The sequence below is a fragment of the Pantherophis guttatus genome, chromosome 4, assembly GCF_059756535.1.
Source record: "Pantherophis guttatus breed Tessera chromosome 4, ASM5975653v1, whole genome shotgun sequence".
Classification (NCBI taxonomy): Eukaryota; Metazoa; Chordata; class Lepidosauria; order Squamata; family Colubridae; genus Pantherophis; species Pantherophis guttatus.
The window spans coordinates 64,215,939-64,243,373 of record NC_142066.1 but is presented as its reverse complement, the minus strand read 5'-3'; the positions used below and the strand labels follow the sequence as shown (position 1 = coordinate 64,243,373).

The 27,435-nt window shown below is 38.8% G+C and overlaps 1 protein-coding gene across 12 annotated transcripts in view; it reads right to left on the bottom strand.

Moving 5' to 3' along the window:
- Positions 1 to 359: 359 nt before the first annotated feature.
- Positions 360 to 27,435, bottom strand: part of FHOD3 (formin homology 2 domain containing 3) — a 273,301-nt gene continuing 246,225 nt past the window's right edge. For 6 of the 12 annotated variants that reach the window (XM_034416311.3, XM_034416313.3, XM_034416314.3 and 3 more), the window contains 4 exons: positions 26,553 to 26,576; positions 14,981 to 15,149; positions 7,165 to 7,326; positions 360 to 1,801 (listed from right to left, as the gene is read on the bottom strand). In XM_034416311.3, the coding sequence (XP_034272202.1) occupies positions 1,719 to 1,801; positions 7,165 to 7,326; positions 14,981 to 15,149; positions 26,553 to 26,576 (438 nt within the window). In that variant the 3' untranslated portion in view covers positions 360 to 1,718. The remainder of the gene's footprint in view (positions 1,802 to 7,164; positions 7,327 to 14,980; positions 15,150 to 26,552; positions 26,577 to 27,435) is intronic. The other 6 variants (XM_034416312.3, XM_087894024.1, XM_087894025.1 and 3 more) reach the window with 1 other exon arrangement.

Sequence of the window (27,435 nt, the reverse complement as noted above, 5' to 3'; positions counted from 1 at the left end):
TTTATTAATTTCCCCACTTATTCTGAAAATTTAGAAATATTTTATTATCCAGTGCTTTGGATTTAATTCCAAAAACATGCTTGGAGTACTATGTGTAAACATAGAAGCTTGGGCTTCTCTATAGTGTTTTAAAGCAGCCATTAGATTTGCTTCAATGATGCTTCATGCTCTGAAGTACCTTTCCTGAATTATTTTGTTGCTCGTAACACTACGAAACCCTGATACGAGGAACAAAAAAATGTTTCTGATGGCAACATTTTAGAAAACCAATGCCAACATTTAGTTTAGTCCTTCTGAAACACATATAAAGTTAAATGAGTAAAAACATCAATATTATTCATTGTAGTAATAATTCCTTCTTTCTAGTTGAAAACAGCACAATGAGGTTTATTAACAAAATACTTACAGGTCACTGTAGAATCATTAAACAGTAGGGCATTACGAGGAAAAAAATGTAATTCTGCAGCCCAATGGAAGCTTTTATAGATCCATATAACATCCATATAGGTCCAAATAAATTGTAGAACAAAATCAGTCAAGTAATAGACATTATTAGAAATAAAGAAATACAGATCATTGTTCTTTCTGCTTGTACTGCTTAGTGTGGGATCCACTTGTTTTGCACTGTGCTTATTTAGTTTACATTGCAAAGCTTTCAGTGCATGATCTTAACAAGTGTTTTATTTTCTTAACTAGCTTGTTGGAGATGCTGATTAGGTCTCTTGAGGTTTCATGCCTAAAAAGATTAGAATCTGTGTTTTTTTAAGATTGTATATTCAATACTTTCTATATAAAGGTTGTTGATGAATGATCCAGAATAATAGCACAAGGCTTACCAACCCTTGTGGTAAGAAAAATGCCATTGAATAGTTCATGGGGAACAAATTTTATATTTAAAGCAATTGTTTTCCTTATTGTTTCTTCCAGGTTTGTGAGAGAAAGGCAAATATTAGTAAAACCTAATGTAACTGATAATTTAAATGTTTTAAAATTGAACGATAACAGCAGCTTAATGGGCCTCAATGTGAGCACTATTTTCCTATCTAATCCTTTATAGGAAAGAGTATTTTGTTTCTAAATAGTTATATTGTATAAAGTAACCCCTTACAGTATGACTGGTTTACTAGCATCCAAAACAATAGTTCTTTGTCCAAATTATTGTCAACATATTGTCAACATTTAATTTCTTTTTACAGTCCAGAAGAAATCTCAGGAAAAGATTCAAAAGATTCTAGATGAAATTAGGAAATAGTATTTTGTTAAAAACTATTCTGATATAATCTAACTTGTCTTTCATATTTATGCTTGACTGACATTTCTCTGCCTTAAGATAGTAGGAACTTTAAAAAAATTGTTTAAAGAATTGATAAAACATGGTACTTTACAATTACTACAACAGACTGCAAGAAAATTAGCATTAACACCTTTCGCACAATACAAGATGGCCCAAGGGCAACTCTCTTAAATGCAGCATGACAGAATGAATGTGACACAATGTTCAATTGACCTTCTGCTCCTGTAATTTATTTTTGTAGTGGTAAATTACAAGATTACAAGATTAGTTTACTAATTTAAGTTTATTATTTGATTCAGTGTCATGCAGCAGTGGGATAAAACAAATAGCAGCTGAAACTGACAGGGGTGTAGAATTTGAAGATTGTTGATGGCATGTGTGCATGAAAAAAAGATGTTTCTTTTAGCAGACTTAATTGCTGTCATCACACTTGCATCTCTGAAGTGCCCATCAGACCCAAAGCTTTAGCTTCTTCTGGAGACAATCCACTCTTCAATGTCCTCCTTACTGTGTTAATCAGAAACAGAAAGAAAAAGATAGTATGAATGTTCTAAAACACAAGCTACATCATCCTATAAGGGAGCACTCAGAAGTATTATTCTTGTTTTCTCTCATTTGCAGGTCTATGACTAACAATATTACCACAAATGCATAAACAGAGGGATAGAATCAAGATCATGTGAAGTGTTAATACCACTTTATAATGTCTTGGTAAGGCCAGACTTGGAATATAGCTTTCAGTTTTGGTCGCCACGATGTAAAAAAGGATGTTGAGACTCTAGAAAGAGTGCAGAGAAGAGCAACAAAGATGATTAGGGGACTGGCAGCTAAAACATATGAAGAACGGTTGCAGGAACTGGATATGTCTAGTTTAATAAAAAGAAGGACTAGGGGAGACATGATAGCAGTGTTCCAATACCGTAGGGGTTGCCACAAAGAAGAAGGAGTCTAACTATTCTCCAAAGCACCTGGGGTAGAACAAGAAGCAATGGGTGGAAATTAATCAAGGAGAGAAGGAACTTAGAACTAAGGAGAAATTTCCTGACAGTTAGAACAATTAATCAGTGGAACAACTTGCCTGCAGAAGTTATGAATGCTCCAACACTGGGCATTTTTAAGAAGATGTTGGATAACCATTTGTCTGAAGTGGTGTAGGGTTTCCTGCCTGGGCAGGAAGACCTCCAAGGATCCTTCCAACTCTGTTATTCTATTCTATTCTAAATTGAAAAGCAGGTACTTTTGTTTACATTTGTATAAAGACAAAGGATTACTTTCCTTTATAGAATAATTAGTTCATTGTACATACATACATATACATATATATATATATATATGTGTGTGTGTGTGTGTGTGTGAAATCAAGCCATTGCATAGCAGACAGAATACTATTTATGATAGTTTTATACTTTATTAACAAATTATTTCTTAATTCCTTAATTTCTTAGTTTTCAGTCCAATGCCAAGCATTTTTTACCATATTTTTACCATATTTTTCGGACTAGAAGACTCCGAAGCATAAGACGCACCTAGTTTTTGGGGAGGAAAACAAGAAAAAAAAATCTGCCTCTGCTTCCCAGCAATTTAGTTCCTTGCAGCAACAGCAAACAGCCTGGTCACCTTCAGCACAGCCTGATTTAGCACAAGCAGGTGATTGGCGGTTGGATCAGCCTCCCGGAATACTGCCTATCAGCTGTTCCAGACTGCGGGGATCGCCACCATCTATCGCCGACTACATGAGCCCCATTTTTGGCCTCTGCGTATCCCGTTTTTGGCCTCTACGCATCCCGTTTTTGGCTGGTTCCAGGTGGCAGGGATCACTGCCACTGCCTATCTCCACCGACTAGAACAGGCCAAAAACAGGACATGTGGAGGCCAAAAATGGGGCACGGGGAGGCGGCGATAGGCATCAGCAGCGATGGGCGGTGACCCCTGCAGCCTGGAACAGCTGATTGGCAGTATTCCGGGAGACCGATCAAACCGCCAATCACCTGCTTGTGCTAAATCAAGCTGTGCTGAAGATGACTAGGCTGTTTGCCGCAAGGAGGTAAATTGCTGGGAGCCAGAGGCCAGCAGGTGGGGGTTGGCATGTGGGCGGGGCTTCGGCAACACTCACTGTATAAGACACAGACATTTCCACCCACTTTTTTTGGGGGGGGGGGAAGTGCATCTTATACACCGAAAAATATGGTATATGCTGCCCATCTCACCAATAAGGTGATTGGGCCTAGAAATTAAAATAAGAAAAATGGATATAATTATCAGGGAAAGACTGACCATTAGATAGCCATGTCCAATGCCATGAAGAACTTTATAGGTATACCATGAATTGTATATAAAAGCTCACTGGCAACCAGTGCAGCTCACATGGCAGATGGTCATCAGATGGGCATACTGTGAAATGCCCATTACTTTCTACACCACTTCTGGACTAGCTGTAGCTTTTGGTAGTCTTCAAGGACAGTGTCATGCACAAGGCATTGCAATAGTTTACTCCTAAAGTGACAAGGGATGAGTGATTGTTTTAAAGGGCTTGCAAAAGGCCTCTTGACCACAGCTGCTACTCATTCTTCAAGCAGGAGCTGGGAGTCCAAAATGATCCTCCAGTTTGCATATAGTCTTGAATAGGGAAATGCAGTCTTCTCAAGACTAAAGATGGAGACTCCTCAGGAGTCTTATGAGATGATGATGATGATGATGTGTGTGTGCATGTCAGATGTACATACATACATACACCTTGTACATACACTCTCCTTGTGTTTTATATTGTCTGAACATATAAATAACTTGCATAAAGGAATCCTAAAAATAAGAAGCTTTGTTCTGGAATATTTCAGACTGTGCAGTATACTATTAGTATACTATGTATACTAGTATATAGTATACATAGTATACTATACATACTATGGAGAATACTATTTTGAAAAAGAATCAAAAAAGATATTATGCTCCCATGAAAAATGGATTCTGTGTGAACTAGTTGAAGCAATGGCATTTGGTGGAGAAGTACTACAGGATGTGATAAAAGTGTCAAAGTTAAAAGTTATAAAAGAGTGAGGGGAGTGTAGACTAGTTCTGTAAATTGCTGGATCAATGAGTGAAGGAAATGTCGGTTTCAAAAAGTAAGCACTTTTTGAAAAAATATTGTAGGTATCTATATAATATATACACAGACTATTTTAAAAATACATCTAACATTGATAACCTAACAGTATAAACAATAATGTATTAGATTTAGTGGTGGTACTTCACTAAACAGGTTCAAAATTCTTGCTACGATCTTTTTGCATTCATGTGAAATACTTTGTTTAAATATTCAATTTTTTCTAGAAGACCAAGAAAGTTTTTCCATCTGCTTACATGTTGTAAGATTAGCTGTATAAGGCCCTCATCCACCCCTAATCTTTCTTTTGCAGTGTTTGAAAATGGAATAAATATGAGAAAATCAATAAATTTATTTTCTGTAAAATCTTTGTTAAAAGTTATAAAAGAGTGAGGGAAATGTAGAGATGTTTTAGTGTTGATAAAAAAAATATCCAGAGATGAGGAGAGCTAAGATTAATAGCAGACCTGATTTTGTAATTTACTAATCCCCCCCCCAATAGATAGGAAACGATAGTTTAGACCAGGGGTGTCAAACTCAATTTTGTTGAGGGCCGCATCAGGGTTGTGTTCGACCTTGGGTGTGTGCGTGAGGCCAGGGGTAAGGTGTGTGGTCAGGATGGCCGAGGCCGTGGTGGGCATTTGACACAGACTCAAGATGCATTTTATTCTACTTTCTTTCCACAGTTCTTTACTATAATCATTTTCCTATCTCTTCTACCAGATATTACGGGCAAACATTTATTACTCAACTAAACTTTTTATTTCTAAATTTATACCCCATTGTTTAATAGTAAATTGCTTTTCCAGGCATAAAAGCTACTTATACTATTGTATTTTTCTTATTGAATTAATAATAAAAATACAATAGCATAAATAACATGATAATACAAGATCTAACAGCAGAGATAAATTTCCAGGATAGTAAATAGAAATGGCTGTCAATTATAGATTGTTGATTGTAGATTAAATGGATCTACAGTATGTAAACTCTGGCATTAAATTGTAGTATTAACGTAGGATGTTGCTTGTTTTCTATCCAGATCAGGCACTAACTTGAGGCAGTTACACTTGATCACATAATTGTAATCCAGTTCAATCCAGTCCTCCTGCAGCACTCTGCTGACCAAAAACGGGCTTCATGGGGCCTGTTGGCAGAGTGCAGAGTTGGCAGAGTGCTGCAGGAGGCCATGGAGGCTGAAAATGGGCTGGGGGGGGCACACGCGGCCTCCTCGCAGCCCATTTTCGCCGGTAGAGGCACCACGGGCTGGTCCTTTGATATTTCCAGGCTGGCCCTGTGGGCCTGATTTAAGCACACCTTGAGTTTGACACCCCTGGCGTAGACTATATAGATTTGTAGTCTGACAGGTCATAAGCAGAGTATACTGCAGTGCTTTTAGAATTGCTGTTATTGTCCATGAATGTACTGAGGTGAGGTCTGCCAGACTATTGCTTAAGGAGAGATTACCAGCACTTCTTTCAAATTACTAGGGATAATCCACCCATGTTCCCCTAAATAATGGACATTATGCATCCCAAAATAGTTGGTGTAGATAGTTGCCATGGATTAACAAAATTTCAGTAGTGAGATGGGCAGCATATAAATAAATAAATAATAAAAATTAATAAAAATTAATAAAAATAAATAAATACCTATTTTATCAATCTGTAACAACCGAGTAATAGTAATCCAAATGTGCAAAAACTGATGTGCTATATGGTTTTTGTGGCCAGGTTAGCTGTTATTGTGCTGGTGTGAGTCAGCACAATGAGAGAAAAAAAGGAAGAAGAAACATAGGTGTGGTCTTGCCATGCAGCTGTGTTGTCATGAAGGCTGATCAGTTGCCCCAGCTGCTAGTGAGGATTGCTGTAGGGCATATGTAGGGAGCATTCCCACTGATCAACTTCTGGGTATAGGTGTTAGATACTAAAGCCCTGGGGAACACACTCACTGGGGGATATGCTGCTAGTTTGAGCCATAAAAGGGGAGGAAAAAGATACAAAAGACAATGGGGACACGTTGCTACATTGAGACTGTGCTGCTATGAGGCATCAAGACAGAAAGTGCTTTTGGAAAGACTTCAGGAAGTTGGTGGCTGAGAGAGAGATGGTTATGAGTATGCTGGGTTGTTGGACTGTGCAGGGGCTGGTCCCTGGTCTCAGATGGAGATGAAAGGTAAGATGTCAGTTGGAGGCTTCCCTGAGACAGAAGAGAGGTGAAGACCCAGGCAAGACATGCTTCACCCCAAGCCCAGGAACAAAGGGAAGTGGCTACCTGTAGACAGAAACCTGGAACTTCAAGGAAACCCCACATTTGGAAGTGCTGGGCACAAATCCAAAGGGAAGCTGGATTGTAGGAAACAAGTAACAGTGATTGCTCTGTTGATGCATTTCTTTGTTCAAGAGATGCAGCAAGATGTGGTAGTTAAGATCTCGTACTGAAAGTTTATCCTTTCTCATTGGGACAGACACTCATCCTTAACCCAACCTTAACCCAACCTCCCTCTCAGAGTTGCTACAGGAAAAAAATATAAAAGAAGCTCGTTACGTAAGCCACCTTGGCTTTTAGGGAGATATAAGGCTAACAAACAAAAGTTTCTCTTCTAAGGCACTGACTAAAGGAGAAACACTAGGAGATATTGTTCTGACATAGGAGGCAATGTTCTTTTACTCAACCAAATTGTCTACGTGCATATGGTGTAGATGGAAGAAGACTCCAAACGTCCGTTATTTTGTTTTGTTTATAAATAATGAATACTAGTTCAGCTCACTTGACTTCCTGTTTGCTCTTGATCGCTTTCTTTCTTTGGGCACTACACGCTGACTTGGTACTTGTGTGGCAGACTTGACAATACGATCCATTATCTCATCCGCTGCATTGTCTGTAGCATTAGTCAAATCATCATTGCTAGGGTTCCATGAACCTGCATTGCCTGGAAAATATAAGCCAAAATAGTTAATGAAATTATATTCAACATGGCTGAGTATATTAGACAGTCATTCCGTGGGGGCCATAAGTCATATTCTGTGCCTTTTAAGGAATGACAAATCAGTGAGAAAGATAGATAACTTCTAGGTTTGTCAGAAACACCACTATCAAATGGTAATTGGTAGTGCAGTGGTTAAACTGCAGGCAAACTCTACCCACAGCCTAGAATTCTATCCTGACAGAATTCCACAGTTTATTAGTCTCTCATCCTTCCGATGCTGGTAAAATGAAGACCCAGATTGTTGGGGGCAAAATGCAAATAGTGCTTACATTGTAAACTGCCCAGAGGGTGCTATAAAGAATTATGGGGTAGTACATAAATCTAAATGCTATTGCTATCTGATATCTTGACAACAGAATTTTGACCAATCTCATTCATGGGGAAATCAAAATTTGGATTATTTTGTCGTATTTTATAACCATCTGAGTGCATGTCTATCTTGTTTCTCACACACACCTAGGCCTCTAATTCAGCTTAAAGTAGAAACAAAACTGATTCCCACAGAACTTTATTCATACCAATATACCACTATACTGTGTTTCTACCTTCAGAATTATCAGTCAACTGCCCCATATAAAATATTCCAGGTAAATTTTGCTTATAAGTCATCATTTGAATAGTATTTGTAGTATTGTATAGTATTGAAGATCACTCATAATCAGAGGTTTTTAATCATTTTGTGCCATGATTTTTTTTATTTTTCTGGGGAAACTTATGAACTCTTTTCCAGAAAATGTACTTAAATGCATCCCAATTATATTCATTACTCAATTTATGTATAATAATCTATATATATAAAAGCGAAAAACACTCACGCAGCATCATGAAATCTCCAGAACTGTAAAGCCTACAAACTTGAAATTTGGCACGTATGTTCCTCTTGGCTTCCAGGTGCTCGCTTAGAAAGGATTTTTCGAAACGACCATCAGAGCATTAGAATTTCTTATATTATTATTAATATGCTCTGATGCTAAGGAGTTAGATGTTGTATACCCCCTCCCCATCTGAAAATAACTCTGTTCCAACTGCCACTTGGGCATGGCCAGTGCATGACTCATCTGACCTGCGGGCTGGGAATTTGGAGAGGATCAATGGGGCCAGCCTGAGAGAGAGAAGCGGATAAGATAAAAGATGCCTCTGTGGGGCAAGCCTGAGGGAGAGAAGGGGAGAGTAGAGGAAAGGCTTCTGTGGGGCAAGCCTGAGGGAGAGAAAGGAAGAGGAGAGGATCAATGGGACCAGCCTGAGGGAGAGAAGGAGGCTAGGAGAGGAGAGGCTTCTGTGGGGCAAGCCTGAGGGAGAGAAGGGGATAAGATAGGAGAGGCCTCTGTGGGGCAAGCCTGAGGGAGAGAAGGGGAGAGGAGAGGATCAATGGGCCAGCCTGAGGGAGAGAAGGGGGATAGGAGAGGAGAGGCTTCTGTGGGGCAAGACTGAGGAGAGAAAGGAAGTCGAGAGGCCGATTGTAACTACTCATTAATTTTCAAGCTGTAAGTGTCGATTTATCAAGCCTGATCACATAGTTACATAGCGGAGCATGGGTATTCAGTTAGTAATATATATACACATAATATGTAATAATAGCAGTGGTGAAATGCAGCTGGTCCTATCCGACTTGGGCAAACCAGTAGTGCCAGCGGCGGGAGGGTCCGCCCACCCACCCAGACCTCATATCTGTTTTTGACTCTCTGCGCATGCGCAGAAGGTTCTGAGCATGCGTGGAGGAGGTGTGCGTGAGCATAGCGCGTGTGCGAGCGCTCACACTTGCAAACCAGTAGTGAAGGTAAAGTGGATTTTACCCCTGAATAATAGTGCTCCTTAACTGACAAGAAGATTTTGTAAAAATGCAAGAGAAGGTAGACCAACTTTAATGTAGCGATGATGCACCTGCCCCAAGATGATAATCAAGTGCTTAGAAATAATAGGAGTCAGTAGAAATATCAGAAACTTTGTGTAAAAATCAATGGCAGTATGGAAGACATGGTTGTGATCGATGGTTTGGAAGAGATTAATATCGAATCTTTCAAGAAGACTAACTTTCACTGCTAATGTTTGTCATTGCACTGATTCCTCTGATAACCATATTGACTAAGTCAACCCATAGCTATCAAACATCAAAAACATTTTTTGTTGGGTAAAACTTATACCTCATTAGCAGGTCAAAAAAAAGAGGGATAGTGGTATATGTACGACATCATTTGAAATCCCAACAGGTTTTTGCTGACCAGGAAGGCCGGGTTCTCATGCTCGAAATAGAAATTGCCCAGTGGAAGTCTTTATTGGTTTGTATTTATGCCCCTAATGACAATCAGAGGACTTTTTATCAAAACTTATATGTTAAATTGGGGGAACTGGAATATGAACATGTCTGTCTAGTGGGGGATTTCAATGCTGTAACGGATAGAATGCAGGATTATGTCCCGGGAAACATACAAGGAAGGTTAAAGGATATTAAGAGAACATTACCAAAAATATGTAATGATTTAAGGGAGGAATTTGGATTACAGGATATATGGAGGTTGAGACATCCTAATAAAAATCAATATACTTATTTCTCTCCCAGACACCACTCGTGGACCCGAATAGATATGATATGGATGTCTCTTGAGTTGAGGGGGCTGGTCTCGGAAGTGGAAATAGGGCCCAATCAGTGGGCGGATCATAACCCGCTAATGGTAACTTGGAAGATCCCACATTGTAGGAAGAGTAGATGGAGAATGAATATAGGTATCCTGAAAGATGAAGAATTCATGAGTAAATTTAAGAAGGAGTTATATCTTTTTTTCCAGGAAAATAAGAAAGAGGATACTTCAATATACAATACATGGGATACGGTTAAGGCAGTGATGAGGGGATGGTTAATCAAATATATGATTGACAAACGTAGGGCGGGTAAGAAACACCGAGACAACCTCTTGAATAAATTACAACGGGTGGAAGAAAGGATGCAAAATGGATTAACCCAGACAACATTGATAGAGGAAAGGGAGTACTGGCAACACCAGATTAAATTATTAGATCAAGAGGAATTAGCAAATAAACTAAAGTGGACTAAACAAATTTTTTTTGAAAGGGCGAATAAAACAGGAAAATGGTTGGCTTACCGGCTTAGAAAGGACCAGGAACAACGGAGAATAGAAGGGCTGAAAGATGTAATTGGGAATTTCCATTGTACTAAGGAAGGCAAGCGAATGGTAGCTCAGGATTTTTTCACACAGCTTTATCAGAAAGGAGAGGAAAATATCTGTGAAATTCGGAAATATTTGGAAAAGACAGACTTGCCTAAAGTCTCGGAAACAATGAAGGAAATTCTTAATGCGGAATTTACAATGGAGGAAGTAGAAACAGTTATGAAAGCACAGGCAAATGACAAAACCCCGGGTAGAGATGGCCTTCCAGTTGAATTATACAAAATAGTGTTTGACGTGATAGGAAGACACATGACGGATTTATTCAATGCGGTTATGAAAGAGGCTCAGGTTCCAGTATCTTGGACTGAAGCTTATATTTCTATTATCCCAAAAGAAGGAACTGATCTATCTCTTATTAAGAACTATAGACCAATATCATTACTAAACTCCGATTATAAGATATTTGCGGGGGTTCTTGCAGCTAGGCTTAGCTGCTTCCTTAACCAATTCATTCACTCAGACCAAAACGGCTTCCTTCCTAATAGATATCTACGAGATAATCTTAGAATTATCATGAATACACTAGAATTTTTCGAAAATCACCCGGATAAACAATTAGCTTTAATTTTTGTTGACGCCCAAAAGGCGTTTGACAGAATCAGTTGGGAATTTATGATTTCTCAATTGGAATATATGGAGTTTGGTGGGAATTTTATTCGGGCAATTCGAGCTATCTACCGGGAGCAGACTGCAAGAGTTCTCATAGATGGAGAGGAGACGGAGAGAATTCAAATTCGTAGAGGTACAAGACAGGGATGTCCCCTTTCCCCATTGCTATTTGTATTAACTTTAGAGCCCCTGCTTAGAGAAGTGAGAGGAAACACGGAAGTAAGAGGAATGAAGATTAGGCAGGAGGAAGTTAAAGTTCAGGCTTATGCAGACGATCTTGTATTTATCTTGGATCAACCACTGGACTCGGGCCTGAAATTATTATGCTTGATTAGAGAGTATGGGAAGGTAGCGGGGTTAAAGATGAATGAAGAAAAAACTAAAATCCTAGTGAAAAATATGACTCAGATGCAAAGGCAACAGCTGGAGCAGTTAATGGGCTTAAGAATAACAAATAAAATTAAGTATCTGGGTATATGGTTGACCGCCAGATGTTCCTCCATAAAGGAGGATAACTATCTTCCTCTTTACAGCCAGATGCTCAGAGACTTAGAAAGATGGAAAAATCTCCAGCTATCAATTTTGGGAAGGGTGGCAACCATTAAGATGTGCGTGTTACCCAAATGGTTATTTCTATTCCAAACAGCCCCGGTAAGGTTGAATAAAGAGTTTTTTACAAATTTGGATAGGAGTATATCTAAATTTATCTGGCAGGGAAAGAGGCCGCGGATTAGACTTAAAATGTTACAAGAACCCAAAAATAGAGGAGGATTTGGACTCCCAAATTGGGAGTTCTATCACCAAGCAGCGAACTTGATTTGGGTGAAAGAATGGATGGTCCTACAAAAGAGACGACTTTTGACATTTGAGGGAGCCGGTCTTCAACATGGCTGGCACTATTTTCTATGGCCGGGAGCATCCGGCCGTCCTAGACACTTTGATGATCACTATTTACGTAGGACGCTTGGGTACACTTGGGAAAAGGTTAGAAGAAGAGTATATTCAAAAGTTCCATGTTGGATTTCGGCGCAGGAAGCTCAGGTTTACCCGACATTGTATAAAGGGGAGAAAACCTTGACGTATGAAGGTTTCTTGGATGTTCAGGGTAATCCGAAGTCACGAGAATTATTAACTCTGCAAGGATATAAGATAGACTGGTGGTCTTATTCTCAAGTGCACTCCAGGTATAAAAAAGATTTACATAGTGAAGGAATCTACCGTAAAAGACAAGAATTGGATAAGATCTTATTAGAAGGAGGAAAAGGGATATTATCTAAATGTTATGCATATTTATTGTCTCTGCAGATAGGACAGGATGTAGTGAAGGATTGTATGATAGCATGGGGGCGAAATTTTGGATATCCCCTTGACTTCCAGCAATGGGAACAGATTTGGTTGAAAAATATGAAATTAACCATGGCCTCCTCATATAAAGAAAACATATATAAAATGGTCTACCGGTGGCATCTCCCCCCGGCGAGATTAGCTAAAATGTTTCCCGGGACATCTGCCTGCTGTTGGAAGTGCGGTTACAGTAATGGAATTTATTTTCACCAATGGTGGACCTGCCCGCAGGCGGTTAAATATTGGAAAAAAATACGGCAATGGATTTTGGAAATTACACAGATTAATTTGGAAATAAGACCTGAGACTTTCCTATTGGGGGCAAAACCTTTGAATGTTAAATCAGATATATGGTTCTTGTAAACTCACATTATCACTGCAGCAAGATTAGCGTATGCGCAGGAGTGGAAAAATCAATACTTACCGATAGATTTGAAAATAATATATAAAATCAATGAGTGTGCGGAATCAGATAGATTAACTAGATTGATCAATGGTAAAAAAGATTCAGAATTTTATAACAGTTGGAAAGTATGGTACAATTGGGTCCAGAAAAGGTGGGATAGAATAGATATATGATGATGTATATATATATGGTGGCAAATATGTATGTATAAAGGAATGATTTTATACTTATGGACAATGTAATCATATTATACCATGGTGGCAGGATTGTATATTTTATTTGTGTATTAGTGTATAGAATATATTAATAAAAATTATTAAAAAACAAACATTTTTTGTATCACATAAAAGCCCAAGCAATCAAATGCTTGATAATAAAGGATCCAGCAAAGGGGGAATCATCAGGCAACTACAGGCCAATTACTTGCCTACCAACAACTTTCAAACTGCTAACTGGAATGGAAGCATTTAATTGAAAATCTGAGCAGAAAGAAAACTGCCCAGACAGCAGAGAAATGAAAGATCAACTCCTAATTGACAAGATCATTATGGAAAACTGGAATAGAAGGAAGACCAACTCAATGTAAAATGGATTGATTATAGGAAAGCATTTGACTTCCTGCCAAATGATGCATAATCAGATGCCTAGAAATAATAGGAGTCAGTAGAAACATCAGAATCTTTGTGCATAAATTGATGGCACAATACAAGACATAATTACTGGTCAATTGTGATAGGTTGGGAGAGATTAATATCAAGAGTTGAATATTTCAAGGAGATTCACTATCACCACTATTGTTTGTCATTGCACTTATTCCCTGTCTAATACTGAATAATTAAATAACCATTTTTAAAAATTGGATTGCCAACATCCGATGACGGATATGGCACAAGAAGAAGAAGAAATAACCAATAAATAACTAAAGCTATTTTTATCAAATATTAAAAACATACCAGGCTAGCTCACCTATTTTAAGGATTATCTGAAGCTTTATGGAAAAAACAATAGAATTGCTGCTCAGCTGTCTGTATATACAACCAAAATAGTGCAATAGAGTTTGACCTGGACAAATGTGCAATGCTTACCATCAAATGGGGAAAAATAGTGAAAATTGAAGGAATCAAGATGCCCTATGGAAATAACATCAAAAGTCTGGGTGAAGCCATTACTACAAATTACTGGGCATCCTTCAAGCTGACAACATCAAGCATACTGAAGTCAAGAAAAAGCTTATGAACAAATACATCAAGAGAGCAAAAACTTTAAAGTCCAAACTCAGTGGAGGCAGTATCATCAAGGTAATTAATACCTAGACAATTCCAATCATTAGATATACAGCTAGAATAGTAGAGTGGACTCAAGCTTGGTAAATGTTCTGCATATAAAGACCAGAAAAATAATGACAATGAATCATGCCCTTCATCCATGCAGTGATGTTGACAGTCTCTATTTACCAAAGAAAATAGGTAGCCATGAAATGTTTCAAATATATCAGATGGTTGAAGAAATAAAAAGGATACTGAAAGACTATCTGAAGTATATTGAAGAAGATGCACTGAGGCTAGTATACCAGGAAGGCCTACTGAATACTGGAGAGACCAAACTAGCTTATAAGAAAGAATAAATAATAAACAGAAAGGAGGCATGGAAAGACAAATGATTACATGGCTAGTAAATTAAAAAATAGCAGGCAAAGTAGCTAACATTTGCAAACCAGTAGTGAAGGTGACCTGCAAATAGAAATAGAATGACTATGGGAAAAGAAAGCAAAGCAAAGATTGTACCAATATTAAGATAGGCACCTTGGTTGCAATCCCAAAACAATTGGAACATCACTTGAGCACAATAGGTTGACAAAATTGTCATCAGTTATATCCTGTGACGATATCCGTAACACCGTCAAACAGCCACATCTGCCTATCTCAGGTCCTTGGAAAGGAATTGACAGGTGGAGAGAACTGCCTAATCCAGCCTAAACCTCTGATTGTGTGACAAATTATAATAATAAAAACAGAGTGAATCACAACTTCTCACATAAATCCAAACTGTTCACCTTGATTGGCCCTGGATCGAGTGCGTATTCCTAATGCAATGTTCTCTCCAGTTGGAGATGATGTCTTGAGAACAGCTTTCATATTCTCATGTTCTACAGTGTCTTCGGTATCCTGGAGCCCTTGCAATTGATTGTGAGGTGTTGGAGAGCTACTAGAGAATTTTCCAGACTATGAAAAAAGGAAAAGAACGAATCATTTTTAGATTTAATTCAGTTCTAGATCAATACAAAAAGAGTTCAACCCTTGGTAGATTTTATTCATGCTGAGTTTGTAGAACTATTTCTTTTTTTTTTTTTAGATAATTTTTAAATTTTATTTCTTAAAATACAAGTTTCAACAGAAAAAAGGGAAATAATAACAAAGCAAAAACTAAACAAGACAAAGGGTGCATAAAATGCACATATATTATCCCCCAATAATAATAATTCCCCCCTTAAAACAGGTCTATAATTTATGAACTTCTACAGCTATATTTTTCTAACTAAATTGATTTACCATCTATTTAGTGTAAAAAAAAAGTTAACAGGTAAAGCCAATAACAAAACTAAACTTCAAAGCCCTCTATTAATAATCTATTATTGTATTCCACAGGCAGAAATTCCACAACAGCTTCTAAACTATCATAAATCACCGTAGTTATTATATCTAATCTGTCCAGGATCAAATATATTCAACTGATTCTTAATAATAAACACTTTCCTTAAAATTATAATTGGGATGTTTCCCAACAATTGCAAGTCCGAGTTCTCTGTTGGGGATATCTCCACAGCACTTCAGAAGTATTTGTGCAAATTGAACCAAAATATCTCTTAACAATTGTCTTCTGATTGAATAGGAGTCTATTCCACAATTTTCATCAGTTTTCTTAAGAAAGTTCAGTTCATCACTGATCCATTCTTCCATCACTCAGTTTTTTAAATTCATGCCCTTTTCAGCCTTCTCTAACAAATCTGCAATTCTCAAAGCTCCTTCTCTTTCAATTCTGTCAGCAACAAATTGACTTCTAATCCACCCATTTGCAAGACTGATTTAGCTGCTGTTACCTACAGTATATCTGAGTATTATCCTTAGGTTGAGTTATGACTGTGGTTAAATCATAAATCTTTTCTCCAATTTTTCATTCAGAGCCTATAAATTGAAAAGTATTTTTTTTTCAAACGAGGTAGGGAGTGATGGAAAGGAAGGAAAACTCAGATATAAAGTCGGAAATATAAGAAGCCTACCCAGGGTCAGTCATAATGGACTCAAATGCCTATACACAAACCCTCAAAGTTTGGGGAACGAACAAGGTGAACTTGAAGTACTAGTACACAAGTACTAGTACACTAGTACAATTACAAGTACTAGTACACTAGTACACAAGATATAGTTGTCATTATCAAAACTTGTGGCTGGTGGGATGAAACACATGACTGGAATGTATTGATGGAAGGCTACTGTTCAAAAGAAACAGACCTAACAAAAGAGGAGATGGAGTTGCATTATATATAAGAGATCACTACATAACTGCAGAAATGCACAAAACCAATAATGAAAACCTTCTAGAAGGCATATTGGTCAATATAAAAAGAAAAAAGAATGACATCGCCATAGGTGTATACAACAGGTCACCCAACCAAGCAGAAGAAATAGATAGACTTTTTAGCTAACCAATTAACAATTGTATGTAGGAAACACATACAGTAATAATGGGGATTTAATTACTCTGACATTAACTGGGAGATTGAACACGTAATTAACCAACCTAGCTGACAACTTTGTCATCCAAAAGGTAGAAGAGGGAACTAGAGTGATAGCTGAACTGGATCTAATTCTTACTAACAGAGAAGAAGTGATAGAGGGGGTTGAAGTTGCCAAAAACTTGGTGGGGGAGTGACCATGTCATATTGGAATTCAATATAATGCAAACACAAACAATAGAACATAAATAATCAAACCAGTGTCTTAGACTTTAAAAGAGATTATTTTAACAAACTTAGAGTTTTGGAAGGATTCCATGAATGAAAATCTTAAAGGGGAAAACAGCTCAAGAAGCTTTTTCAGAGTTTGGAAACTCTGAAAAATGTGATTATTAAAAACTCAGTCCACCTCAATATCACTGAAAAAGAAAAACAAAAAATTTAAGAAGAAGCCAGCATGGTTAATAAAAAATGGAAGTACAAAAATGGGAAGAGGGACACATAACCAAGGCAGAAAACCAACAAATAGCCCAAACTTGTAAAGATGAAGTGAGGAATGCTAAGGCTCAGAATGAAGCCACACTTGCAACAAATGTCAAAAATAATAGGAATAGCACTTAGACTTATATACCTCCTCACAGTGCTTTACAGCCCTCTCTAAATGGTTTACAGAGTTAGCATATTTCCCCCAACAATCTGGGTCCACATTTTACCTTGGAAGGATGAAAGGCTGAGTCAACCTTGAGCTGATCAAGATCAAACTATTTACAAACATTTGGGATCCTTTTAACATTTGGTTATTTTAATATAATTTAGATGGGATTGGTAAGTAACTACATAAATATCATAACTTTTTAACATCTTGTTTTTTCATTTCTAGGGCATGTCAAATTTTTCAACTTTCAATTTCCAAACGTTAGAGGTGCTCAAAAGTTGTGATATCTCTTGGGGATTATAAAGATGTTTTGGTTACTTTAATATAATTTAGATATGCTTGGTAAATAACTATATAGATACCATAACTTTTTAACATTTTATTTCATTTCACAGGTTCAGCTGTCTTTCTCTTTTTAGTAAACATTATTTTGTCTGAGAGTGTTAATGCTGCTAGTCTTGTTTCCTGTGAGTGTGATATCTGTAATAGCTTCTAAAAAAAGAACAATACTGGCAACATTCATTAATTTGAGCAACCTAATTGGAACTGGCAGAGACTTGTTGCCATCTGAACTCCCAACACTGCAAGACATTCCCAGATAGGCCTACTGTTAAGAGAACGAAGTAGTGATAATGCTAAAACCTACCCCACAGCTCGTCTTGCAAGAGACATATATCCAAAAGTGCTTGAAAAGTGGGAACAAGCTAACAATTCTTTTGTGACCCCTGGGTAAAATAGAACACATCTTCTTCGACGGTCGTATAGATGAAATTAAAGTTATGCTAGAAGCAAATAGCTCAGACCAGCAATTCCCCAGTGCCATTGAAGAAGAACATTATTCGGTGTGCAGTGAGCAGGGTGGAAAATATCTTTATCATTTCACTCTAGAGAAAGGCTCAAAACAGGAAAACTTGCTCAAGTGATTGCAGATAATTTGGTGTATTTCATGAAGAAGGCAGGCATTGATAAAAGCTTGAAGACCATTGGAGGAGATTCTACAAATGTTAATCCTGGCTGTGAAGCAGGGGTTTGGACCGGATCACTCGATCCGATAGCGATGGAGGCGGGTAGTTCGGAGAACCGGTAGCAAAAATCCCTGCCCCCCCCCATGCCCAGCTGAGACGCACAATCATCAGAGGCTTTTTTTTTTACTTTTAAAAGCATTTTTTCTACAACCTCTTCGGCCGAAAAAAATGCTTTTAAAAGTAAAAAAAAAAAAAGCCTCTGATGATCGCACGGCTCAGCTGGGATCATCAAAGGCTTTTAAAAAGAAAAAAAAACCCCTTTTTTTCTTTTAAATGCCTCTGACAATCCAAGCTGAGTTGCCTGATTGGCAGAGGCTTTTTGAAAGCATTTTTTTTACAACTTCTTCGCTGAAGAGGTTGTAGAAAAAATGGTTTTAAAAGTTAAAAAAAAACACCACTGGTCACATTATCTCCCCCCCCCGCCCCGCAAGCCATGCCCACAGAACCTGTAGTAACAAATTTTAGATTTCACCACTGCTGTGAAGGTAATGCCATGCACTGGCTAGAGGTCAAGCTTGATTGGAAGTTGATCTGGTTGGTGTGAGCACTCCACAGAAATGAGTTACCCCTTCAACGAGCACAAAATTGGATGGAAAGATCTTGTCTAACAACAAATGGGCAAGTAAAATTGGCAACATGCTAGACACTGATCCTTTATTCACCAGACTTTTAGTTGGTGAGCCTCTCATTTCACTGAACAATGGTTTTACAAGGTTCTCTTTACTGATCAAGGATCATACAGGCAATAAGGGCAGAAGAACTTCCACAGACCTGGCTCTTCTGGAAATTGGCCCAGTAAGCCATTCATGCTGGTTAACAACTGCAAATAGGCTTTGTCAAATATGGGTTTCAAAACATGGCTTTAAAGACAAAACTCTCCAAAACTTAAGAATGATAGTGGAATACATTATTGGTACTACACTTGCTGGTTTAACATCAAACTAAAACATTCCTTGATTGAAGGCCTGCATCATGTCTTGTTCCAGCTGCAGCAAACCAGACTGCAAAAGAAGGCTGCAGTAGATTCTGTTTTGCCAACCATTCAGCGCTCTGCATGGTACACTTTCAATGAAATGATAATCCAGACACTTTTGTGTTCATATGACATTCAAGAGAGGAGAGCTGGTGTGCAAAAGATCATTGAAGTGACGAACCAATGCAAGTACCACAGTCATCCTGTCATCTCCAAGCAATAGAGACATGTGAAACAGGTCACAGAGGCTGCAAGCAGTGTATACACATGAGAAACTTGAGGGCTATATCAGAGCCCAAAAAACAAGTTGGTGGCTGATGTTGAAGAATGAATCAAAACAAGACTTGATGAAACTCGCTTAAACATTTTTGTAACTCAGATAATTGCTTTCTGATATTAGTTTATGATTGCATGGATTATTTTTTACTTAGCTAGATAAGATTCACGCAGAAAAAAACTTTAATTTTTGTAGCACAAGGTATACTTTTGAGAAGATAAAGTTAACAGTATTTAGATTACAAGAGACTTTTGTGGGGTATATGATCAATCATGGATTTATCATACCAAGCTAAATGTTGTGCAATTGCAAAAATAATAGCAAATTTGAATTCTTGGTATAAAAACATATATTTTTAGAACCCCTCACTGAAAAAAATTGCAAAAATTAATTTTCACCTCTTTAAATGACACACCCACTAAGTGCAATACTGCATTCTAATCACTATGCCACCATGGCATATAAAAAAGTCTTTTTCAACGTATAAAAACAAGAAAAAAGGAAACCATTGGTCCATTAATGAGAGAAGATGGAAGGGAAATAATGAGTAGTAGAAAGAAAGCAGAACTGCTTAATTCATTCTTTGCATCTGTCTTCATGCAAAAAAAAAAAAAAAAAATACAGCTCAACCTACCAAAACATAACCGTAAAAGGGAATAGGAGGAATAGGAATAGAAGTGAAAATAAACAAGAAAATGGTAAGAGAACAGTAGTCCACTCTAGATCACTGGGATCTGATGGTTTACATCTCAGAAATCTAAAGGAGCTGGCAGTTGTGATCTCAGAACCATTGAATCATATCTTTCAAAGATCTTGGAGCACCAGGGAACTATCAGAAGACTGGAAAAGAGCTGATGTGGTTCACAAAATAAAAAAGGATAAAACAAAAACAGATCAATCAGAAATCAGTATTTGGGAAGAAACTGGAAAAGAACTGCGAACACCTAGAAGCAAGCAGAGTTATAACCAGAAGCCAACATGGATTTGTCAAAAACAGATCATGGCAAACAAATCTCATTTCATTCTTTGACAAAGTGACTAAATTAGCAGACCAGCAAAATGCATAGGCATAGTACAGTATACTTAGATTCAGTGGTGAAATCCACTTACCTTTGCTACCAGTTCGGGAACAGGAGCACGCAGAAGTATGTGCACGTATAGCATAAACGCGCCTCTTCTGTGCATATGCAGAGGGTAAAAAATGGGATGTAATGACATCCTGGAGGGTGGGCGGAGCCTCCAGCCATCGTTGCAAGCAATTCGCGCGAGCCGGACAGATCCGGCTGGATTTCACTGCTGCTTGGATTTCAGTAAGATATTTGATAAAATAGATCACAACCTATTTCTTGGTAAGCTAAAAAAAATGTGGTATAGACAACATCATCACCAGATGGATTTGTGAGAGCTGTGGTGGCGCAGTGGTTAGAGTGCAGTACAGTACTACAGGCTACTTCTGCTGACTGATAGCTGCCAGACGTTTGGCAGTTCGAATCTCACCAGCTCAAGGTTGACTCAGCTTTTCATCCTTCCAAGGCTCGTAAAATGAGGCCCCGGATTGTTGGGGCAATATGCTGACTCTGTAAACCGCTTATAGAAGACTGTAAAGCACTGTGAAGCAGTATATACTGGTAAGTCTAAGTCTAAGTCTTACTGGCTGAAAAACCGCAGTCAGCATGTAGTCCTTAATGGAACTGTATCTACACTGAGGGAAGTAAGCAGTGATATACCTCAAGGTTCTGTTTTAGGTCCAGTACTCTTCACTAGGTATCTTCATAAACAAAAGCAAAAAGGCAAAAACATATGAAGAATGCTTACAGCAATTTGATATAGCCAGTTTAGAGAAAAGAAGGATTAGGGGTGACGTGATAGCAGTATTACAGTAATTGAGAGGCTGCTAGGAAGAAGAGGGGGTCAACTTATTTTCCAAACCAGCAGAGGGCAGGACAGGAAGCAATGGATGGAAACTAATCAAGGAAAGAAGCAATCTGGAATCAAAGAGAAACTTCCTAATAGTGAGAACAATTAACCAGTGGAACAGCTTGCCTTCAGAAGTCGTAGGTGCTTTACCACTGGAGGTTTTAAAAAAAAAGATTAGACAGCCACAGGTGCTTTTTTTTAGGAGCACCTGGACTTTCTTGTTTTTTCTTTTCAAAATGTTTTACTTCTCATCCAAAAAACTTCTTCAGCTCTGACAGGATAGTGGGGAATGAAAGGATTTATAGTATATTCCTTGCAGATAGCTGGTAATTTGCATCTTTTTAGAGGGTCATTGAAAGACTTGGAGGTTTATCTGTTTCCTCATGGTCACCTGAGTAGTGCTCCTGGTTCCTGTAGTTTGCAGCACTACTCAGGTGACCCTGAAGAGGTTCTGAAGGAGGACCCCTTCATTCAGGAAAAAAACTCATTCAGGAAACTACAGACCAATCAATACCTGACATCAATACCTGGGAAGATCCTGAAAAAAAAAGCAACAGATCTGCAAATACCTAGAAGCAAGCAAAGTTATAACCAGAAGCCAACATGGTTTATCAAAAACCAAACAAATCTTATTTCATTCTTTGAAAAAGTGACTAAATTAACGGATCAATGAAATGCTGTGGACATAATATACATGGATTTCAGTAAGGAATTTGACAAAGTAGACCACAACCTACTTCTTGGTAAGTGGAAAAAAAATGTGGAATAGACAGCATTACCACCAAATGGATTTGTACCTGCCTGGCAAATAGCACTCAACGTGTAATTCTTAATCGAACTACAACTACATGAAGGGAAGTAAGCAAGGTTCTGTCTTAGTCCCAGTATTCTTTAATATCTTCATAACTGTTTTATATGAGAGAATTGAAGGGGAACTCATCAAATTTTCAGACAACCCCAAGTTGGCAGGAATACCGAACAGATAGGTTTAAGATCCAGGTGGAACACTGGAATCTAACAAAATGAAATTCAGGGCAGAGAAAAGTAAGATTTTACACTTGGGCAACAAAAATTAAACATACAGTTACAGATTAGGTGAAACTTGGCAGTAAATGCAAGATGGATCTTGGATTCTTGGTGGATAATCACTTAAAGTGATTCAAGCAAGGTATAAAGGTGAACATTATTTATTTATTTATTTATTTATTTATTTATTTATTTATTATTTATTTATTTTTTATTATTTATTTATTTATTTATTATCAAATTTACAAGTTATTTGCAATATTGATTGCAAATTTAAAACATAAAAATTCCTATAAGATATGGAAATAATTTCTAATTTGAAACATACCTTAGAAAAAAGAGCTACCTTTGGAAAAGTCTACCTTAGTTTTCAGAACCTAAATCGGCAGAATACAAAGCCAGAAAAATGACTCATTCAGAGCTACTAAAGCAGCCATCTCAAGGCATTTCTGTTCTTATTCAAGCAGAAATGATGAAAGAATGTATTTCCACATGATGCAGAGATCCTGTAGAACAGTGTTTCCCAAACTTTTGACATATGTGTACCCCTTCTATAATTTTCGTAACGCTGAGTACCCCTCATAAAAAACATATGGTACCTCTGGGGGTACGCGTACCACACTTTGGGAAACACTTAGATAACACTGCAATTCTCCGGTGTTTAAACAGCTCTGCGGCTCAACGTCAACTGTTAATGTTCCTGCAGTTTAAAAATGGCCGAACCCGAGCTGCGCGAAGTATGCGCAGAAGTTCCCGCCATAATGAGTTGCGATACGATGTACGATGGCCCCAGTTCCCGTGTAAAAACTGCGATACGCGCAGTTAAGCACGGTGCAGTGGATATTCCCACGTGATCCCCACCAAACTCCGGTGCAACGCGTACCCCCACCAAACTCTTCCCGTACCCCTGGGGGTACGCGTACCACACTTTGGCAAACACTGCTGTAGAATTACTTATATCGTGCAGAAGTTGACTGAAAGAAAGCAAAGATGGAACACTAAATAATGCAAAAATAAGATGTACAACCTAATGAATTCCCTCAGAATGTTAAACATCTCCAGTAAAATACATTTTTGTGCTCCATTTCTTTTTTCTGGTATTTGTGTTTAAATTGTATAAAATTGCTTATTTTGTTGTATTCTTTATAGAGTGTCTTCCTTTCAGCCACACCTCCTGTGACAAATATGATATGAAAAAGGGAAAAGATAACTGGCATTTGATATTACCTATTTTTCTATTTCAGTTTATCTTCTGGAATTGCCATAACAACCTCTTTTCTTCCAATAATATAACCAGGCCTTGTTTAGCAACTACCTTAGTTAGTGAACATTTGCAAATACAATGGGAATAAATAGTAATAAATCATATTCTGATTAAAGTATGCACTTACACTCAAATTTTAGCACCCAATAATAAGAATATCCATGGCACTGCTACACACAAAAATTTTATCCAAATGATATGGTGGCAACCAATGAGTTTCACAGCAGTTCTTTCATTCATGCGATCCATCTAGCAACTAAGTTTCTTAACAAGATGTCACCAGAACATGCAGTGGCCAAATGCGGACTGCCTACACAGTATTTGATGGTCACAATTGCTATAATTCAATGTGAAATTTAGGATTAGCAATCTTTGTGGCAATGGGCATAAATCTATAATCTATAATGCTTAGACTTGCCATGCTTTTTCAGATAACCAATTACAGTCGTCATGTTGAAAGAAAAACTGCCATATAGGTAGTTCTCAAGTTGTGACCACAATTTAACCCAAAATTTCCATTGCTAAGCAAGAGAGTTGTTAAATGAGTTTTGCCCCATTTTATGTGCTTTTTGCCATAGATGTTAAGCGAATCACTGCAGTTTGTTAGTTAATCATGCGATTGTTAAGCAAATCTGGCTTTCTCTATTGACTTCAGTGAAATGCTACTGGTTCGGGCAAACCGGTAGCGGACATTAGGGCTGGTTTTCCAAACCAGTAGCGACCGCTAGCTGACCACACCCCCGAACCGGTCCACAGCCCGCAGTCTTGCCATGCTTGCCTGCCTTCAGTGCTGCCTGCTGTCCCTGTGGCCAGCTTGCGAAGGCAGGTAAGCAGAAGGCCACGTGGAAGGCAGGCAAGCATGGCAGGGCGGTGGAGAAGGGAGCTAGCAGCCTACTCCCTTCCCTGCAGCCCTGCCATGCTTGCCTGCCTTCCTGGCATCCCTGTCGCCAGCTTGCAAAGGCTGGCAAGTGGAAGGTCATGTGAGACAGGGAAGCATAGCAGGGCTGCGGGGAAGGGAGCTAGTAGCCTATTCCCTTCCCCCAGCATTGCCATGCTTGCCTGCCTTCCCGGCATCCCTGTGACCAGCTTGCGAAGACTGGCAAGTGGAAGGCCATGTGAAAGGCTAGCAACCTACTCCCTTCCCTGCAGCCCTGCCATGCTTGCCTGCCTTCCATGCTGCCTTCCCAGCAGTCCTCCACACCAGCTTGCCTTCCGAGGTCAGCATCTGGCCCGGCCTGGCCAGTAGGTGGGCGGGTGGTCCTTGGTGGAGACGTTGCTGCTGCGCTGCCCTGGGACATGTGCAGCAGCCTGGGACATCTGCCTGCCTTTACGGAGGACCACTGCGCCGCCACTGTTCACTTTCTTCCTTCTCCCTTTGTGAAACAAAAGCAAACGGCAGCAGTGGTGCTCCGGGAGGACAGGCGGATGTCCGCAGCCAGGCGGGAAGGGAGGGCAGCGGGTTGTTCCAGGAAGGGCCTGACGTTTCCCTCAGCTGCAAACACTGAGATTTGAGGTATACAAATCGTGTTAAAGGGCGAGCAATTGATGGTTACATGGAAGGGAAACGAACTGAGTGTGGGACGGAGAGCACGGGGCCTGGCCGTGGCCAACTGCATCATCCCGCCTCAGCCCACCTATGAAGTCTTCGGCTCCGTGTGCAGCGCTGATGGAGGCTTGGGGGGTTCAGGTGAGGAGCTAGCATGCACCCCAACCCTGAGGCATTGGTGACGAGCTAAAAGGCGCTTGTTTCCCTGTTGCTCTGGGATTCGAACCCTTCCCCTAAGTAAACATGACAGGTGACAGGGAGTCCTGTGCAAGTTCTGAGAAAGCCAGCTTTTGGGTTCCCGGGCCCCATTTTAAGTCCTTCGGCTTCAGGACTTCTACAGGAAGTTTAGAATGGGACTGGCCACCGAGGAGGAAAGGGCCCGGGGCTGAGCTTCCCAATCTTTCTTTAGGTAGTCTTGAGCACACTTAAAAAATGAGCCCTTCTGCCCGGATGCTTCTGTCCACTTTCCCACATTCCATTTATTGCTCCTTCTCAATCTGCCTGGACTTTTCTCCATACTCTCTCTGTCCCACGCCAGATGGCGGAGGGAAACCCAAAGCATTGGGGTCTTCAGAAGGGCAGAATGTGCTTCAGAATGTGCAGCTCCTGGCTCTAACAATGAGTGACAGCAAGTTGGCCATGCCCACCCGGTTACATAACCACCAAGCCACACCCACCAAGCCATGCCCACAGAACCAGTAGCAAAAAGTTTTAGATTTCACCACTGATTGACTGTGCTAATTGGAAGCCAGCTGGGAAATTTAGAAATGGTGATGACATGATCCTGGGACAGTGCAACTGTCATAAATAGATTTTTATATATCATATACAGCAAGAGGCAGTTGCCAAGTGTCAAAATTTTGATGATGTGAATATGGGGAAGTTGGAATGAACATGTGTGAAAAACTTTTTTCAGTGCCATTGTAACTTTGAATAATCACTAAATGAATGGTTTGTAAGTTAAGGACTACCTGTAACAAGCATTAGGCACATTGTGGACTATTAGTACAATTCTATGAATTCCTACTCAGAAATAAAACTCATCAAATTTAAAAGAACTTATTCCCAGTTATGAAAACACAAAACTGCAGATATAAGAATTCCAGCCACAAAGCATGATAATGAAGCATTCCCACGGAACTACCTTTGTTATAGTAGTTCTCACAGCAATCAGTTTTGAACAGAACATGCTCTTTGTCAGAACCATACCTCAATGTCATCTTCTTCATCTGTCTACCAGTGGAACAAGGAATAGAACAGAGAAGATACGAAGCAGCATTAGGTAAGGTATAATGTCAACGTATCAGTCATCAAAAGTAATTATGATGCTGCTTCTGTATTATAGAACAAAATATGTAGTATAAAAAGCAAGTATTAATGTGCATCTTTTATGATGTCACAGAACAATACCTCCCCCCCCAAACTTTATATTGTGGGAATGTTGTTTCAATAATAAATTACATTGGAGCCTTGTCTGCAATTTATCATCAATTCTCCAACATATTCCACAGATGCAAAAAGGTATCTATGGAATATGCTGGAGATCAATTAAAGGTCAATAAGGTCAATTAAATTTTCCCTCCATTCTACTTATTTTCTTTCCTTCAACACTATTGAAGCCAACAGCCATTCTGAGTTTTTCTGGAACACTCTGCATTCTGTCAAACCTTTTTTCAGGAAATTCAAAATTGCAAACAAAGCATTTCCTAACAAATCTGTGAGTTAAATTGTGAGTAAAACAATTGTTCTGAAATCACCAAGAAATTGTTTTTGATTGAAAATGGACATAAAATAGGAATTTTCCAATTTAAACTCAGGATTTTAATTAAACATTAATTCACATTTATAAAGAATTTTGGGTTTCTGTAAACTTCAACAGTCATCTGAGAATAATAGAATAGCTGAGTTGGAAGGGACCCTGGAGGTCTTCTAGTCCAATCTCCTGTTCAACAAGAGGCCCTATATTATTCCAAATGGCTGTCCAGTCTCTTCTTGACAACATCCAGTGGTGGAGCACCAACAATTTCTGGAGCAAGGTATTCCACTGGTTAATTGTTCTGTCAGGAAGTTTCTTCTTAATTCTAGGTTGGAT